The 18,787-nt window shown below is 42.3% G+C and overlaps 1 protein-coding gene and 1 long non-coding RNA gene across 2 annotated transcripts in view; one reads left to right on the top strand and one right to left on the bottom strand.

Moving 5' to 3' along the window:
• Positions 1–18,787, bottom strand: part of LOC306971228 — a 534,022-nt gene that overhangs the window by 34,287 nt on the left and 480,948 nt on the right. The gene's annotated exons all lie outside the window — the stretch shown is intronic.
• Positions 1–18,787, top strand: part of mctp2a (multiple C2 domains, transmembrane 2a) — a gene marked incomplete at its 5' end in the record, with an annotated part of 111,629 nt that overhangs the window by 4,987 nt on the left and 87,855 nt on the right. The window contains 4 exons of the mRNA XM_079568396.1: positions 7,061–7,203; positions 9,422–9,498; positions 9,602–9,716; positions 9,810–9,833. Coding sequence (XP_079424522.1) covers positions 7,061–7,203; positions 9,422–9,498; positions 9,602–9,716; positions 9,810–9,833 — 359 coding nt within the window. The remainder of the gene's footprint in view (positions 1–7,060; positions 7,204–9,421; positions 9,499–9,601; positions 9,717–9,809; positions 9,834–18,787) is intronic.

Below are 18,787 nucleotides of genomic sequence, written 5' to 3' on the forward strand. Positions count from 1 at the left end.
TGTATCCAAGGCCAGATGTTTGGAGTGTACTTCAGGGCTTTCTCTTGGAAAGGTCAGAGCTGAGCTTTTGATGCTAAATGCTAACCAGTAGCATGCTAACGTCTTGAGCAGCTTAAACACTGACTCACTGGTTTTGTCACATAAACGTGCGTCTCTGGGGCAGTGTTTTCACTGTTTTCTTCTTGAGCAGTGATTGCGAGTACATCAAATGCCACTGTCAATCAGTTGTCTTTCATTTTCATTCTGTGTAAAGATATTGTTACATGTTGTTGTACTGCATAATTCTACTTCAGTGTTCTAAATGTCTGCCATAACAACAAAAGTCACATGACTGAAAAGCATGTATACAAAAACTCTAAAAACTTTAAGGTAGCAAGTAAGTTTCTCCTCAACCACAAAAAACATTTACAAGAGGGTCCGCTTCGGTTCCAGGACTCTCCTCTGCACAAAGAAAGTGAAAATAGGTACAAAAACTACAGAATCGCCAAAAGTCGGAAGACTTTTACTCACATTGAAAAAAACTGCCTTCACTTCTCTCCAAATCATTTGAATGAATTTGATTTTGTTTCTGCATGGACTCGTGGATTGCAGTTCAGTTTATACTAACGTAAGGCATTTTGGGTGAGACTTTTGTCATCATCGGATCAATGGTGATTCTAGAGCATGTGGTTTCAAGCCCCCCTCCCCTTTCCCCCAAACCGGCCTATAGTTTGCAAACCACTCCAGACCCCATGGCTGAAGTGGTCTGGGACTGGAGCGGTTTGGACCCCCCTTTCCGGTCCTGTCGAAATGGGGCTTTAGTGGATGTTGGCATCACTTGGCATCACTATTTATTACAAATCCTGCGCTGTGACGTGTTAGTGACAGATCCAGCTGAGTGAAGAGCAGACAGTGAGGACGGACTGTAGAACCCTGTAACAGGAGAGTCGGCTGCTCCCCTGAGGGTTCTCATGTCTGTCGTGAGTCCCACCGGAGATGAGGCCCTGTGGGGGAAGTGTGCAGGGGGAGCATGACCCCAAGTGTCCAACTCCAGAATTACAACCTACTCACTTTTATCCATTCAGTGTTCTTCATAATTACAAATTAGAATATAGTACTATAATGTACTAGTTTCCCTGGTTTGACCGTTGTAGTGTTTGTTTATTATTTATCCCAGAATTAAACTGACGCAACCATATTATACCATTGAGAACTGAATGAGTCTGAGTCCCCTGGGTCAGTAACATTCTAGAACATACATGTGGAATGGAATGGTGGTACAATCAAATTCATGATTTGTTCTGGAAAAAAAGCGACTCCAATCACAACCCTCAAAATGTCAATCGTTTTCATATTCCGATTTCATGATGGAGTACTTGTTTTTCAAAGTACCACATGGTCTGGCTCCGCCTCCTCCTCAGGAATTTATAACATTACGTAACTGAGATCCTTCACTAGATCAGTCAGACTGTGGCTCCTGCACATTCCGACCTGCAGTCACAGTGGCTCTGTTTACATGCACACCAATAATCCCATAACCAGGATAATACAGCAAAAATGTAAGAAAGGCAAAGATTAAAATGCCTTAGAAAAAGACGGAAGGCATCTTGAATCATTAAAAATAAACTTATCCGTGAAATACACCCCATATTTGTTTAAAGTGAAGCCGTAGTGTACAGCCTATAGTTAAGTAAATAACTACCATTCTCCGCCTTGTGGGTTCAAGTCCTGGCTCTGATTATTTCCCGAATGTCTCTCTGCTCTTTGCTCTTACATCCAGAAAGACACAGTGTGTGCTATTAGTATTTTATTTAGCTTAGATCACACGATCGGTCATCTGCAGACACGTGATTATGGCAAGTCATGACACTCAGGTCAAATGAAACCACATGATTAATGAATGCCAGTAATGTGGCTGTCATGTGAGGTAATCTTGGCCCATCAACACCACATGTTTGGTGGAGCGTGGTGTGGTGTGGTTGTGTCCGTTATGTCCAGGTTGCGTCCCATACGTCCCATTGCAAGCAGCCAGAATGACGGCCTCCAGTCCCCGAATGTGACGCCACATTTGTTTTAACCGGTGGCCACATGATTGATATAGTGTGGCGTGGTTACGTTATGACATCGCCCAGTCGGCTGGATATAACCAGGAAGTGATGCTACAGGGGGTTAATGGATCCGGGCTTGTACCCTGAACCTTTGCTGTCTCCACTGACCTGTCATGTACAGGTAGAATGTCGCCTCTTGGAGAAATTTAACAAATATAGTTCCGATCTTAAGTTTAAGACCAGTTGAAAGATACCTAAAATACACATTTTGCATGGTTGGATCTCAACAAGGTTTAAAGCAGAACTTCAATATGCAACAAGAAGAAAAGAGTGTGAGACAACAATAATAATGTGAGTGAAAAAATCAAAACGAGGAAGGCGTTTTTTTGCAGCTGATCAAAAGTTTAAGGCCACATGCCTTTAAAAGGCTAAATCACTGCAAAGATGTGGATTCAGTGTCATTTTCTGTCAGGTATTCACACAAACGTTCTCTTTTTTAACGTGTTATGGTTGTTGAGCTGCATAAGCAGAGCCTCTCGCAGCGCCATCGCTGCTGAGGTGGGACGTGGTAAGACAGTCATGTAGAATTTCTGAAAAGGTCCTGAGGGTTGTGGAAAACCCAAAACAAATGTCACCAGGGCTGAGCCGGAGGATCTGATTGGTCCTTCAAGACACTGGACGAACCTCCACCCAAATAAAAAGTTCTGGTCTTTTGATTGGGACTGAATAAATATGGCGGTGCAGTCATTATCCATCAGGTGGAGCTGACTGAAGGGACGGGGAGCAGATAGGTCTGTTGTTTTAAAAACTGAAAGTGGCACATGTGGAGCACAGAGTTTTGGATGATCACATTTCTGAAGTGAATGTAAAGGCATCAGATCTGATTATGGGTTGTCTGATGACTCTTTTCTGACCATGGACACTTAGCCAGTGTGAACATAATGATTAACATGTTGTGTTTGTCGATGTGCTGTTGTTTGTCGGTGTTTTCTGCTTAGTGTACAATGCTTTTGCTCCGTGCTTTTACTAATTAATTTGTCTATTGATCGATTTATTTTGAACAACATGCGCTTCTTTTTGCGTGGCCAGTCCTGTCTGTAACACTGGCACAGTGTTTACATGTGGACGTTGAAGGACTCGAATTAATTAATGTACAATGACCCATCTTGACAAAAAACATTCAGTGCCTTGAGTAAATTGCCATCCAATTTTGTCACACGAAAACTACACATTTTGTATCTACTCACTCTCCAGTGTATCAGTACTGTATATTTGTGCCTCTGTTATCCTGTTTTGAAGGACAACTCGTATGTTGTGCGGTCATGAATGATGCAGTCATTAAAAAGCCCACTGTAATTAAGTCAAGGACACGAGAACGCCATTAGTCAACGTTACACCCTGGATATGCAATGGTATGATGTGCCCCAGTTTGTTAACCTTGTCTTTTAAACCGTGTTGGCCCACATACGTGTGTTTGGTGGAGCACACATTAAATTGTACAGTTACCTCAAAATAATAATGGCTTTTCTCAGTCAAAATGAGAAAACACTTTCCCTATGAGAGAAAGAGCAATGACAAAACTCCAAGGTCAGAATTCATAAATGTTTTTAAGCAAAACTATGATTATAATTTCGATGAATACGTGCACAAGCTTTCACTGGTATTGCCCACAAAATTCTTCAATATTTACATTACAAATTACATTTTTGGGGGCATTTTCACACATGTCTGAGCGCTTCCAACCTGAGACTGCTCTATAGTATCAGCTGTATTTACGCCTCTGTAAGATAGGCCGCACCATCAGGCACGTGACAATGATCTGCTGTTTGCCGAACTTATTCCAACGACCAGCAGTCAGAGCTCTGTCAACCGACACACGTGCACGCTTCTTTGCTGTTATGCAGTGGTCATTTCTCTCTCTCGTGGTTAAATAGGCTGATCAACACCTCTAAACTCAGGTAAGAACATATCTCAGTATGGAAAAACAGTGGCCTGTTACTTTAAAGTGCATTTCTCCTGGCTTCACTGTATTTAACCACGAGGGAGAGGAGTGACCACCACGTAACATCGGGGAAGTGTGCACGTACATGAGTGCGTGTCGGTGCATTGACAGGTCGATGCCCGTTGTCATGGGAATAAGTTCATTGAACAGCTGACCGTTGACGTTTGGTGTGGGCGCGTGTGAACACGGACTGAACTAACTTTGAAGTAAATGCAGTTTAAACTAGGAAGATCTCGGCTCGACCCACAAGGCGCTCAACATGTGAAAACGCTTCATTCATTCGTCCATTCATTCATTCAAGGCAAATATAGTATAAAAAACACAATGATATTCAACACAAAAAATGTTGTCTGAAAGGGAGTGGAAAGAAGAAAAATGTATTTAATCCCACCCCCAGAGATGAACTTAAATTGTCTCAAAGAGACGAACGCTTCATTGAACGGCGGGGCAGGCGGGGCAGAGAAACGCACCGGATATAAAGTGGATATTCAGTTTGCATCATCAGAGTAATATTCCAAATATCCAGTCCTGCAGCATGTCTTTGTTGGTAATAGGTCCTTTCTTCACTCAAAAAAAATGAATGAAAGCCAAATGAGGTCAGTCCGAGGTCTGCTGCCTTGGCACAGAGCTGCTCCCAGACCACCTGTTCCAGCCGCTGTGCTGTGCTTGGATTCACACTGACTCAGAACCGCAGCTCTCGGGTCGCTTGGCCCTTTTGGTCGACCTGACCAGAGCCAGTGTGAAAATGACATAAAGGTTGCCACGTCCTATGGCTAAAATCATCTAAAAAAAATTAACAGAAAGAAGGAACTCTCTCCTGCTTCCCCATCCCCACGCCGGTCCCCAATCAAGACCTCACTAGTGCCTTCACGATGCCCCGCGATTGAACACTGGAGGTACTTTCAAATGAGTAATGCCTATTCACATATTGTGAAACTTGTACACTTGTGTCCAAGGCAACCCAACTTGAACTTTTGGTGCCTTTTTTTAAAGCGCTAAGAGCACACCCTTCAGCCATTACAATTAAACAAAGCCCCGACCTGCGGAGGAACCCGATTACCACCTGAAGCAGCCCATGTACCGCGTGTTTTAAGTAACACTATGCCAAGTAAACAAAAACTCTCAATGTAATTCCCTCTCTTCTGAGAGCCCAGAGACCCCAGTGCCCGGACCACCCCAAGGAGAGCTCGCTCCCTCTCTCCCCTTGCTCACCTCCTCTGTTTGCCCAACAATCAGCCCACTGCCAGCGACCCACCGGTGGCATTACACTTTCTCCCCCCACCGCATACCTCCCACCCCTTTCTTCTTTTGTTCTCCGTCCCATTAATTTCCATCGTCACCGTTCCCAGTCATGCCAAAGCTGTTTTTTTTTTCCCCTCCTCCCCCCCTTCTCGTCCTCTTGCCACATTCTCCTCCTGTCAAGTTGCCTGGAGGGTTGGCTGTCAAGCGCTGGCAGGGTGGGGCTACCTAGGGTCCTGCCTGCTTGTGCGAGATGTTCATTTGGAGTGTACGAGTGTGTGTGTGTGTGTGTGTGTGTGTGTGTATGTGTGTGTATGTGTGTGTGTGTGGATGGAAGAGGGGTTGACAGGCCTGACAGCACCATCCCCACGGGGCCTTTGTCATGTGATTCAAGCAAAAACCCCCGTGGGCGTCCCCCAAGGCATCCCCTTCTCCCCCCCACTCTTCTCTGTTCTCTCTTCTCGCGCGGGGGCCAATCTGCATGCAATTGCCGAAACAAAGACGTCCCATACCACCACCGTAGTGGCACTGTCCCCGGCCATCATCCCACCACCATCATCACCAGCAGCGGCAGCAGCAGGCGGACTTTCGCTAACAGGCTGGGGAGGGGGATTAACACCGGTTGCGTCTCTATTTTCAATTTTTTTTTTCCTGGCGAGTGTTTCGAGTCGCTCGCAATTAAACGGTTACATCGCTCTGCTTTTTTTTTTTTTTTTTCAATACGCCATGTGTGGGCGGGGTGCACCCCCTCCCTCCGTGTTCAGCAGTCAGTCTCTCACCAAAGCCACACTGGGAGGGTACGGGGGGGGGGGGGGGGTTGCATGTGTGATCCTGTACAGTTGATTTGGCAGACGCACTCCACACGCACTAGGCATGTTTTTTGCAATTATCTGATGGTTCATCTTCCGACGCGTTTAAGGCGGTAAATGTCACGCGGTTAGCACTTGAGTCACACCAAACAAAACAAAAAGATGTCGGCTTTAGTTAGCAATGACGCAAGAACAAGAGAAGAAGATTTGTTTCCTTTTGTCTTCTGGAACAACCAGGGAATTAATTTCTCCTAACCTTTGCTGTTATTGCTAATTGATGTTTGCGTTGTTATCGTAACATGATGTCAGAATAATCTCATCATAGAATAGGTATAGTTCAAATATATTTTCATTTGCTTGACATGGAGATTGCTTTTTGATACTTTATTTTCCTTTTATGAAAATTATACAGTACGAGAGTAAGGTTTTTCCTACCTTAGCGCATAGATTTAGCTAAATTTAAATACAAAACTACACAAAAGAGCCTTTGAGTCAAATTCAAAACTCTGAGCCTCTAAACAAGCTATTCAATAAATAGACAAAGCAGCCAGCTGAATAAGCAAATGAAAGCAAATCTGAATTTCCAGCTTACTGGAAATTAATTTGAATGAAATATTGCCTTTTTGAAGCCAGTGCTGTTTTTGCTTTAAAGGTCAAATACATAAATGAACAACTAAAAATGTGATGAGGTGTAATTGGATGAAAACGGCATTTAATAATCGTAATTACAAAGGAAAGCACACACACACATACTGTACCTCTCATTCTACTTCATTTGATAGTACTATTAATAATAATGATAACTCTAACCCAGACTGGAAATAACCCAGAAGCATGGTTAGTAAGTTCTTGGTAAATTAAGAATGCACTTCCCTTGTCACCTTAACAGCTGAATAAAATACCACCAAAAGTTCTAATACTACAGTACTTACGCCTGCCCTGTAGGAGTGAGAAAGTGTTGATGCAGTGTTGGTGTCTTCCAGGTTCGAGCGATCCCTATGTGAAGTTCAAACTGGAGGGAAAGCAGTTCTACAAAAGTAAAGTGGTTTACAAGAACCTGAATCCGCGCTGGAACGAGACCTTCTCTCACCCGCTGAGGGACCGGGAGCACCTGGTGGAGGTCCGGGTGGGTATTACCTCCACACACCACATAAATAACAGTATTACGACTAATTTGACTTGAATTAACTAAGAGAGCAGTGGTTTCCAAAGCCCTTTCTCTCTGTAGCCTCAATTTTACAAGTGGATCCATGGGGCTGGTCTATGGCCACAGTTTAGGCCATAGACCAGGTGGCCCTCAGGCTTTTTGTTAACAAGGCACAGATCGCTAGAGGTCACTTTTTGCTGCAAGTTGAATAATTTAGCTATAGACACAAGTGGCATGTTGGTTCCAAGCTTTAACAAAGGTGTGGGAATGGTTTAAACCGCTCTTAAATGCACTCTGTTCAAAGTTTGACGGCCTTGAATACCAATCTGTGGCCCTCCATGCTATACACACTTCAATTTGTGGCCCTCGATAAACAAGTTTGGACACCCCGGCCATAGACTGTAGAATAAGCCCTTTTCACATGTCCTCACTCCGCATTTTTCTGTCAGTGCAGTGCTATCATCTTTCCAGTTGCTGTGACCTATGGAGAGAGTTCAGCATTTCTCTTGTGGATAAATCAATATTTTAAAATCACACAGCGACATCAACTTTCATTTGGATGAGCACTTAGAGCAGTGGTTCAACTGGTGTGGCGTCGGGACCCACAGTCGCCCTGGGACAACAAGCCGCGACCCAAATACGACTTCGATTTGTGAAATACAATGTCAAATATTGTTGTTTCCTCAAACATTGTTGTTGGATAATCATTAAATAGGCCCCAAAACGCTTAAATTAGGATAAGAGCAACTCGACAAGTCATTTGAACACCAGACTCACCAGTTGAGAACCAATGGCATAGAGGACGTTCAACACTATCTGCAGGATGTGAAAGCTTCACTAAACTGTGTTTTAAAAAGTGAGTTCATCCGGGGCTGTTTTGTCTTCAAACCATAGACATGGCTAACACTAGTGTGCACGCTCATTGCGCTGGACCAGGGGGAAGTGGCACAATTGGGAAAATCACAGATAGCGATGGACTAAGTGAGGGTGGTGTCCACTATAGCATTCAGCTTCCTGAAGCAAATGTATGCTAGCAATTTGGCTGGGTTTATGGAGCCAGGTCCTCTATTTAGACTAAGGTAAAAAAAAAAAACAATAGCAAAAGGACAAAAATAGAACATGTTGCGCATGTCATGACAAACGCGTGGAGGTAAAACAAGTCTGCATTTAAAAATGACTTTAAAGCAGTACTAAGCAGTACTAAATAACTTGTTTACCTTAACAAGTCCTTTCGTCGTCCCTCTGGGGGTAATACAAGTGTTAATGGGACGATTGGGGCGTCTTTCATCTCCCCCTGAAAACCACCAACCAGCTTTCCCTGCTCCGACCCAGAGCACCAATACACATGAGTGGAATCACGAAGAAGAAACGGGCAAAGCTAACTGCAGGCTAGCGCCGCTTAAACAGTATTTACAGCCAGGTTTGAGTGAAAAAACGTATCTCCATTGGGTAATTGAATGTCCAATATCCCTCTGTCCCTTCACCTTGTATGTGTAGTATTTACTCTCACGGACAATTAATGAGTAAAAAAACGCAGCATGCTATGGAGCTTATCGGGCATGAGTTACTTAGTTCTGCTTTAAGAGACGTTTCAAAGTCCGGAGCCTGCCACCATATCCTATTGGACTTCAGCAGCTAATTGCGATGCTATGTCCATGTTTATCACAGTCTATAGCAGGGGTCCCCAAACTTTTTGTCTCCAAGGGCCAAAATAAAAAAGTGCCGATGGGTCACGGGCCAAAGACGGCGATGTCAAGCGTGAAACGTGTAACTGCAAAAAATAAAAGTTACTTAGATATTAGATATTCGGTACACATTTGCATTTGATTTTATCTATGAAAATAACATGCTACATTAAAACAAATGTTAATTATGGCAAAAGCCTAGTTTTGGTAGAACAGAATCAACAATTGTAGCAATATAGTGCAAAATGTAAACAACAGCACCACCTGTATGTGCAGTACCTACAGTGACTTTACCTCATTCATGTGTTAACAAAGAATCTATCAAAGGAAATGCCACATTAGATCGTTTGAAAGTGTCAGTTCAGCATTAATTCGCGGGCCACTTTGGCAACCCCTGGTCTATAGTTTAGGTGCAATCACAGCTCTTTTTGAACTTTGAACCCTCGCCTTAACCAAGCACATTTCAAACAGTACCTAAACAGTGTACAATTACAATGTTTTTGCCTCTAAAGGTGTATGATAAAAATCGGACCTCGGATGACTTCATGGGCTCCAGCACTATTGACCTGAAGAATCTGGAGCTTTACCGGTGAGCACGGGCGCCGTATGTCTCGCCGTAACTTCCCTAATGTCTGTGTTTTTACTTGCTCCATTTTTTTCTGTTTCTTTCTTTTTTTTTTTCTTTTTTACAGAAATTACGAGATGGAGCTTCCGCTGGTCGATCCCAAAAGCAAAGAAGACGACATGGGTGTTATTATTGTGGATGTGTGCCTAATGTTCCGCGACGCCACCATCAAAAGGAGTCCGGTAAGTACTTCTCAAAAGAAACCTCTTTTCACTTTAGTTCCATTCACTGATTCCCGTGTCTTCTTTCTCTCTCTGTGTGTGTGTTTTAAATAGAGGTGGCCACAAAAGAAGAACAAGGTAATCATTTTCCTTTAATCATAGCTTTCCCAAACCACTACTTTTTGCGCATCAGTCCCGCAACTTCTTTTTTTTTTAAATATGCTATTTACTGCGTTTCAACAATTTAAGTCCAAAGCAGAGACATACAAATAAGAAAACTTTTCATATTTCTTGCCGCAGAATAGCCACGCTGACGCTCCTTAATCTCATACTATAAAATGTTTGTGATTATTAGTTTTATTCTCTCTCTGAGGGGTGTTCATGTTCTCCCGGTGTCTGCGTAGGTTTTCTCCTGCATGGTGCTTCGGTTTCCCCGATCACAAAAAAAAAACATATACAATAGTGTCTGCTCTTGACTCCCGTGAAAAAAAGACGCCAAAGGTATTTCATAAAACTCTAGATTAGGCATGACGCTCGTTGATGTGGCAAATCTGGCAGCCATCTTGTGACTGGCCGGTGAGGCTAACCCCTATAGCAACCAATGCAAAACATGGAGCAACATTTTCATTGATTCAACAGCAGACTGTGAGAAACCATTAGCAGTGTTAGCGGTGTTTCCTCCATTCATTCCCAGAGTTCAGTGCTAATAAAACTCTAGATAGGACATGGCCAAAGTAATGCATTGGAAGGAATGGCAGTTCTGGCGGCCATCTTGTGACTGGCCCTTCTAACCTAATGTAATGAAATGAAATAGATCCAGACGGCATCTCTGGAATTGCCCATATATGGTCATGTTTGAAAATAGTTAAGGAAAACAATTTTGAAAAAATCTAAACTTTCTCTAATTACTCAAAAACTACTTTAACAAATGCTGAATTATGAAAATAATTTTCTACTAAGTAAAGATACAAAGACATGGAGAGGAGCAAAGTGGCCCAACAGCCCATAAATACATCAATAACGGAGAATGCTAACATAATGCTACATGTTAGCACCGGGCTAATGCTAACGTTAGCTAGCGCTAGCTAGAACTGCCGTTTTTTCACTTCTACAAAACAATCTGCTGTGAGAAAATATCTAAATGGGCCCGATTTACACTTGGCTTTATTTGTATGGGATAAATAAGTTGATATTCCACCATAAAATGTCTAAAAAGAGCGAAAAATTGTGTTTCCCAAAAGATTCTATTTTCCCCCTCGGCGAGGCCACGCCCCCTTCTATGACGAGATGCCGTCTGTATCTATGGGAACACCACTCATTTCCTTGATACTGTTTTGATCTACTTTGAGTTATTTCATGACTCTTTGATAATCGTGACTGACCAATAATCATGTCTGACAAGAAAATAATGTTTTTGCAGTTTATAGGAGGCATTAGCTACATTTGTTCATGGATTTTCTTCTGTCAAACACTTCGAATCATTCAATCCAACGTATATTACTATGGCCATGTCCTATCGAGAGTTTTATTAAAGAACTGACTGGGGCATTTAACGATCAGTTTAAGAATACAAATCTGATTTATTTTATTCTATCTTTTCATAAGCCAGTTTTGGAAATCTCACAGCCTCTTGGTCAGTGCCGTGCATTCGCTGACCTGTGATGTACTTGATGAAGGAAAAGTAGCTGCGGAATTGTGTGATAAGACGAAGAAAAGTTACAAAAAGTGTTGCAGCAGGCCCACTTGAGTATGTAGATTTCGGGTTTACTAACTTCATTTCTATAGTATTTTAACACGATACACATGCCATTATATTTTTGAAACATATTCTGAAAAAACAGTCCAACAACTTATTTTTTTTGCCAAAAGACATGTGCAGCACCAAAATGTGAATGTGTTTTGGACCATAACTTTTGTGTTTTCGAAATGATAATGCTTTGTAATTTAAGGTCTTAATTTTGGCACAAATCGTTTCATAATTTATATTTCTTTGCTAAACCCCCGAGGAAAACCCTATGTGTACTTTGACACTGAAAGCTTAAAACCCAGAGAACTCAATGTTTTTGGAGGCCAGGACATATTTAGAGAGAGTTCTTTTACTGCGTTCTGGTTTTAGCTTTACGATCTGGCAACCCAAAGTCAAACAAAAAGCAAGAACATAAACAACTTTTTGTAATTGTGTGTAAATCAGCATTACAATAGTTATTTAGCACAATCAGTTTACCTAAATGTTTGCAATATAGATTTTTCACACAGTGGTCACAGTCATTTCCTTTTTGGGAGAAATATCCAGGCACATGGCCACACGTTGCAAAACTTCAGGACTCATTTTCTCCAAATTAAGTTTTCATTCTTCTCATGCAACTCCTCCGTTGTAGCAGCTCCAACACAGTTCAAACTTTTTTCACATCTAATCCCTGCTTTGAACCCACCCCCAAAAAGATGGCTTTTTCTAAAAATAAACAAGATATTGAAAATCCCCGCTTTGTAACTAATACATCAACAAAACAAAACCATAAATTTAGACCTGGGTCAATCCATTATTTAGATTTTGTTGCTGAAACTACAGGCAATTTTGTCCATTATTACGCATAAAGTGTCTCAATTTCTTATGAAAACATAAACTGACCGAAAACTTTTACAGCTTTTCCCCCCCAGAGACACAAACAAGGTCATGCTTTCTGAAATATTTAGAACAATGTACCTCTTTAAAATCCCATTTTCACTGCAAGGCTGGTGCGGCTGTTCTCATTCAGCGCACTAGGGGGCAGCATGCGACTGTGTAATAACCCAACAAAGACTGGCTTTTGTGTGTAACCTTCACCGTTCAGCCTGTGTTTCCTTCTCTTTTTTTTCTCTTTTTTTTTGTCAGAACACAGCCGGCCCACTCTCCATCCCATAATATTCCCCCGCCGTATCATTTACTATCGAAGAGGAGGGTATAACAAAACAGGGCCTCGGTTCGGTCGTCTCGGGAGAGCTCCTTTTTGATAGATATTACGCAGCATTGTTCGACGAAAGGGGGGGAAAAAAACACACACAAACTTCCATTTAATTTTTGAGTGCCTTTCAATACGAGGTCTAATTATATTCAGAGCGAAATAGGCGGGTAGCTGGTATGATTTCACACCTAGGTACTCGCTGCAGCTGTCGCGCTCGGCCTCCTCATGGACAAACCCGGAGCCGAGAGAGAGCGCATGAAATTAGCTGACAAAAGAATGAGGCGATGTTTTTTTTTTTTAAATCATTATTATTTTATTTTCTGAATTCCGCATTGTAGGTTATGCGCCGCAGATGGTTTTGAAATGCTGGAAGGAAGTCCGGAGATGTGTGACGGGACGAGCCGCGATGTCGGGCTGCTGCGTTGTGAAAATTAGCGGCGATGCTAATTTGACAAAGCGACGTGGTCATTTTTAAAGAGGCTCTTTCTCTCGCCAGTTACTTTCTTATTTTGTAATGTAAGTGAAATAGTGGTGGTGAATCATTTGAAGGTCGCAGGTTTGATTCCCAGTTCTTATGAGTTAGACCAAGTGTTTCCCCTCCGGGTATTCATGATTGGGACCGAATGTGCCCAGAAGTGACAGAGCTTCGTCTGTGGGAGGGCCCCGACTGAAAAGCCTCTAATCTTTAGGACAGTTTTGATTCTAGAAGACACACCTCTACTCCCTGCTCTTCAAAAACCTGCCTTGCCTTCAAATATATATACTGCACAGGTCAAAAGTTTGGAAACGCTTTGTTATGCATTGGTTTTTCTGTTATTTCAAGACTATTTACATTGTAGATTCTCACTGGGGAAAGTGAGTATGTGCGTAAGAGGAGGCACATATTGCTGGTTTGCAGGTTCTAGAATGTGATGATGTCACCGGACCCAGCGGGGGGTGTAATGCTATTAACAGCATTACACTTTCACAAGTCGTAGCTAAAAAGAAAATGTATGAATTAGAAAAAATGGTCATTAATATCAGTCACTGGGCCAATGATCTTTCTGTACAAGACGGAAAATTTCCTCAAAAAATAAGAAAAAAATTCTCCTATATATGAGTATAGGCCTTTAGAAAGCTGTGATGTCACCTGCAACCCAGCAATAGATACAGACGGCATCTCTGGAATCGCCCATATATGGACAATTTTGAGAAAAATCATTAACTTCAAAAACGCTGAATTCTGAATATAGTTTTCTACTAAATAAAAATACAAAGACATGGAGAGGAGCAAAGTGGTTCAACAGCCCATAAATACATTAAAAAAAATGGAGATTGCTAACATGATGCTACATGTTAGCTAGCTAGCGCTTGCTATGACCGCCATTTTTTCCACTTCTACAGAACAATCTGCTGTGAGAAAATATCCATATGGACCTGATTTGCACTTGACTTTATTTGTAAGTGATAAATAGGTTCATATTCCACCAAAAAATGGCTAAAAAGAGTGAAAAATTGTGTTTCCCAAAAGGTTCTATTTTCCCCTCGGCGAAGCCACGCCCCCTTCTATGACGAGATGCCGTCCGTATAATGTTTTTTTTTTTTTTTTTTATTCGTTTATTTCGGACATCACATGTACATTGGGCAAACCAGATGCAATGATTTTAGTGCGTTAGCAAAGTGCTAATTTACAGCACCTGTCCATTAAAGCAACAACAGTACATATTAAAACATGACATGCATGACACACAAGTCATGATAACAGAAGAAATCATACATGTTAATCATTATGTTATTTATGAGAACAATGTTGAGTGGATTTTAAGTATTTTTTTAATTTCATCTTAAATGTGGTATCGTTTGTTTTTAGTTTTAAGTTTGTTGGTAAATTATTCCAGAGCCTGGCTCCGACAGCTGAGAAGGCAGACAGACCAAAGCTCGATCTGAACATTGGAACAATACAATTACCATTGGTGATACCTCTTGTTGTAGCTCTGTTGGTACAGTTTATATGCACGGCTAATTCTGAATGTGGGAGTGAGTCAGAATTCAGACACTTAAAAAATAGTTTAAGAGTGTTAAAATTAATAAAATTCTCAAAATTTAAGAATTTATACTTCTGTTACAGGTGCTTGTCATATAATTAGAATCATGAAAAAGTGCATTTACTTCTGTTATTCACCTTAAAACATGAAACTCATATCATATATTAATGCAAGGTGACGTATGTCAAGCCTTTGTCATGATTTTGATTTGAATATTTTCAAAATATTAAAATTTTCAGAGATTTTTAATTTGGGGATTATACAAGCTGTGAGCCATGATAATCAAAATGAAAACAAATGAAGTCTATTATATATTACTTTCACAGTTTAAGTTGAATAACAGAAGTGAATGCGCTTTTTCATGATATTCTAATTATATGACGAGCACCTGTATATAGAGATACAATTGTTTTGTTTTTGAGGAAATGTATGGTCTTATAGAGAGATCATGGATCCAGTGACTGAAAGTGTGAAAGTGTAATGCAGTTAATGGGAAAACTGGCCCCTTCCCCCCACTGGGTCCGGTGACATCATCACATTCTAGAACCTGCAACCCAGCAATAGGCCAAAAGAAACCAAAAAAAGTCTAAATAGATTCTTAAAAGCGGCTTTTTGTTTTGGTTACTGCTTTGCACTTTGGATGTTTTCTAATTGGGCTTCACGATGTCGTCGCCAGAAATGATTTTGACCACACAGACACAGAACTATTTCAGGGACGACCTTGTGAATCTCATTGAGGAATTCCCAAGATTAAGGGTGGCAATTTTGAAGAATATTTTGAGTTATTTTTGCTTCCTACATAATCCAATGTGTTACAGTCGCACAATGTAAATGGTGTTGATAAGGAAAAGCTGATGCATATAAAGTAGGGCTGGGACAACATATTGGATCGCTAATATTTTGTATCGATGCTTTATCAAGTATCGCAATACTTTCAATACTTGTGTTTGGAGCTTCAATCGAGGTCCTTGAGTCGTCTTCTGTGCTCTGTAGTTGAAGTATAGAACGTTTCGCCTCTCATCCAAAAGGCTTCGTCAGCAAACAAAAGTTTCAGCTCAGCCCGCAGACTCAATATAGACCACTGGGAGGAGTTTAGCTAGGCTTAGTCCCTCCCGTCTATTAACAGCTGCTCTCATCTTTGTAGTTCTAAGTCCTAATGACCCAACTCACACCTGAGTTTCAGTCTGAACGGCCCTGCTCTCAGCTGACCTATTGATCTGTCCTGGGCTGAGTTTCAGCCTCGTCACCATGACAGAGCTCTCCAGGCCTGGGGCGCAGGAGGCTGCTGTAAAGGGATTTTGTTTCTTCACAAAATCCCTCCATGACATGAAATATACGGCATATGTTTGTGGCATTAAAATATAGTATTCGGGCATTAAAAAGCATTAAATTTGACTTGCTACAGTGAGACCAGAACTAAGAACTTCGACACGGAGGTTGGCAAAGTGTCCAGCCTTAACCACTGTCGTCTATGATACGAGGCCCAACACACACAGCCTTTCATGTTATGACTGTAAACAGTTTCGGAGGCGGGGGGGGGGGGGGGTATTTTGCTGTGGATGGTTAAGGGCACGGTGCCAGCGCGAGGATGCCGTCCCGATCGCCCCAGCCTCATAATTCCCAGGCCCAGCGCGACCATAACCCAGATGTTAGCGCGGGATATGACAGGTGCGGCGGACAGTGACGAGAGACCAGCCAAACTGTGACCCCCCCCCCCCCCCCCATTCACAAACTACACTCACGGTTGCCTGTTCCCCCTGCGCTCTCTCCCGCCATATGGAAGCGATCGGGCGGCCCTTTTTAAGCACCGCAGATACACTCTCTTCGGGGGCCACTTACAGTTAAGTGGAATTGTTTTATTGGCCGCAGAGACAGAAGTGTTTCCAAGATAAACACTGGGGACGACTCGGCCGCGCCCCCCCCCCCAAACCCCCCCACTCTCCTCCATCTCCTCCGCCGCCTCCTTTTCTCTGCGTTTGAAGAGGGAGGGATATTTATAGGGCCCTCCCCGTGTTCACCCCGGTCCCGCTTGCCCCACTTTGATCCCCTTCGGATTGGGAGATGGCGAAGGGCTGTGACCTGCTTGGCCACAGTTTTCCTGAGATTTTGTTCGTGCAACAATCTATTTCTGCATACCCCCCGCCTTAACCAAGCGTACTTTCTCCAGTTCGGCTTTACCCAAATCTAAAAGCTCCTCGACTGGATTTCACAGCCTATACATGCCTTTACACTACAACATGTAACAATATTTCTTCTCAGGATGAAAATGAAAGACAACTGATTGACAGTGGCATTTTTATGTACTCGTAATCACTGCTCAAGAAGAAAACAGTCAAAACATGGCCCCAGAGACGCACATTTATGTGAAAAAAACAGTGTTTGAGCTGCTCAAAGGCGTTAGCATGCTACCTGTTAGCGTTCAGCTTCAGCAGCTAAGCTCTAACCTCTCCTGAACCACAAACATCTAGCCTTGGATGCAACATGTGACAGAGGTCAGAGCTGTTACCGTAGTATTTCCTCAGTGTTCATAGATGTGAGATCGTGTTGAAGCCATTGATGCTTTATTGAATCAATTGTCGACAGTTGAGAGTTGCTACCCGGTAGCATGCTAACTTCTTGAGCAGCTTAAACACTGACTCAGACTGAGACTGTTGACATGACAAACGGTAAAAATCACAGAGAATGGTTTTCTGTTTCCTCTTTGATTGGTTTATTTCTCGTTGCTGCGTTGTCGTCACGTTTTTGTTGCTTTTTTGTGCTTTCTTTTTCGCATTTTGTGGTTATTTGTCATGTTTTTGTCACTCTTTTGACCTTTTTGGCACTTTTTGAATCATTTTTTTTTACTATTTTCTTGTTTACTTTTTTTTAAACTCTTTTTGTGACCTTTGACTCTCTTTTGCCTTCTTTTTTTTTACCACTTTTCTTTACTCTTTTTTTAAAACGAGACAAAAAAGGAAGAAAAAAATGACAAAAAAACAATGGAAAAAATGGCTAAAATGTGACAAAAAGTGACGCCAACACGGCAACAGCACAATGAAAAATATATGTTTGGATCAATTTAGTTGGTCTTAGCTTTCAAATGAGACAGTACACCGGCCTCCAGCCAGTCAAGACACCTTTAAGATTTGGGTAAGGCCGGCCAAGCTGTAGAAAATGCACTGGGTTAAGGTGGGGGTTCAGAGGTTAAGCCGTGGACTACAGACATTACAATATCCTGGACTGACGTGCTTCGATTGGCTCCTGCGCTCGCAAAAACCAGAGCCAACAACCTGGTTAAGACGGGCTGATTGATGTACGACCCTCGCCCGCCTAAGCAGATCACAACACAGCCATTGTTATCTCCACTTTAACATCTCATTTACTTCTTTAGTGCCCAAAAATAATCCAATCGGGATGAAATTGCCTGTAATGTCCCCTCCTCGCTGGCCACAGAAGCACATACATGGCCGGGCGATGCATGCATAATTTGCTGATGAGAGCGCTGTGCTGTATGGTTTGCGTCATTAGTCCGCGGCCTGCTGTCTCCGGCGCGGCGTGCCAAGTGTCCTGCCTCCCACCCCCACCGCCGAACCCCCGTCTCACCCCCCTTCCCGTGCTGGGTCTGGAGCAGCGATGAGAGGGGCCAGTCACAGCCGATGGGGGTGACGTTTTCCCCGGGATCTCTCTCCTCTCTCGCGGTGATGCTTCGCAAGCTGGTCAGCATGAGTGACCGGTGGAAGAAGGAGAAATAGAGCTTGGACTGATTGACACAAAGCTGCTGACTGTAAACAGTTCATCACGACCTCTTATCTAGGCCTGCAGTTCAAAATTCATGTTTAGCTGAATAAACAGTAAACACAAGTGCATCTTATTGAACATGAATTATTTTCATCACCAATTATCATAGTAGAACGTTCTCAAGCAGTTTGGGATGCATTTTGGAAACAGGAAATGAGCCCCTGGCCTAATGCACCGCCTGACTTCATTCGTTTCATTTCATTTCATTTATTTATTCATTTGAGCAGAAAAAAGTATGTCAACATTTTACAGAAAGAAAAAAAAATACAAAACAAGACTTTGTGCTCAAAAGGAGTAGGAAGAAGTTCAAGAACTTATAGTAAACCTACCTCTTATCTCTCATTCAAGT

The sequence above is a fragment of the Gobius niger genome, assembly GCF_951799975.1.
Source record: "Gobius niger genome assembly, chromosome: 12".
Lineage (NCBI taxonomy): Eukaryota > Metazoa > Chordata > Actinopteri > Gobiiformes > Gobiidae > Gobius > Gobius niger.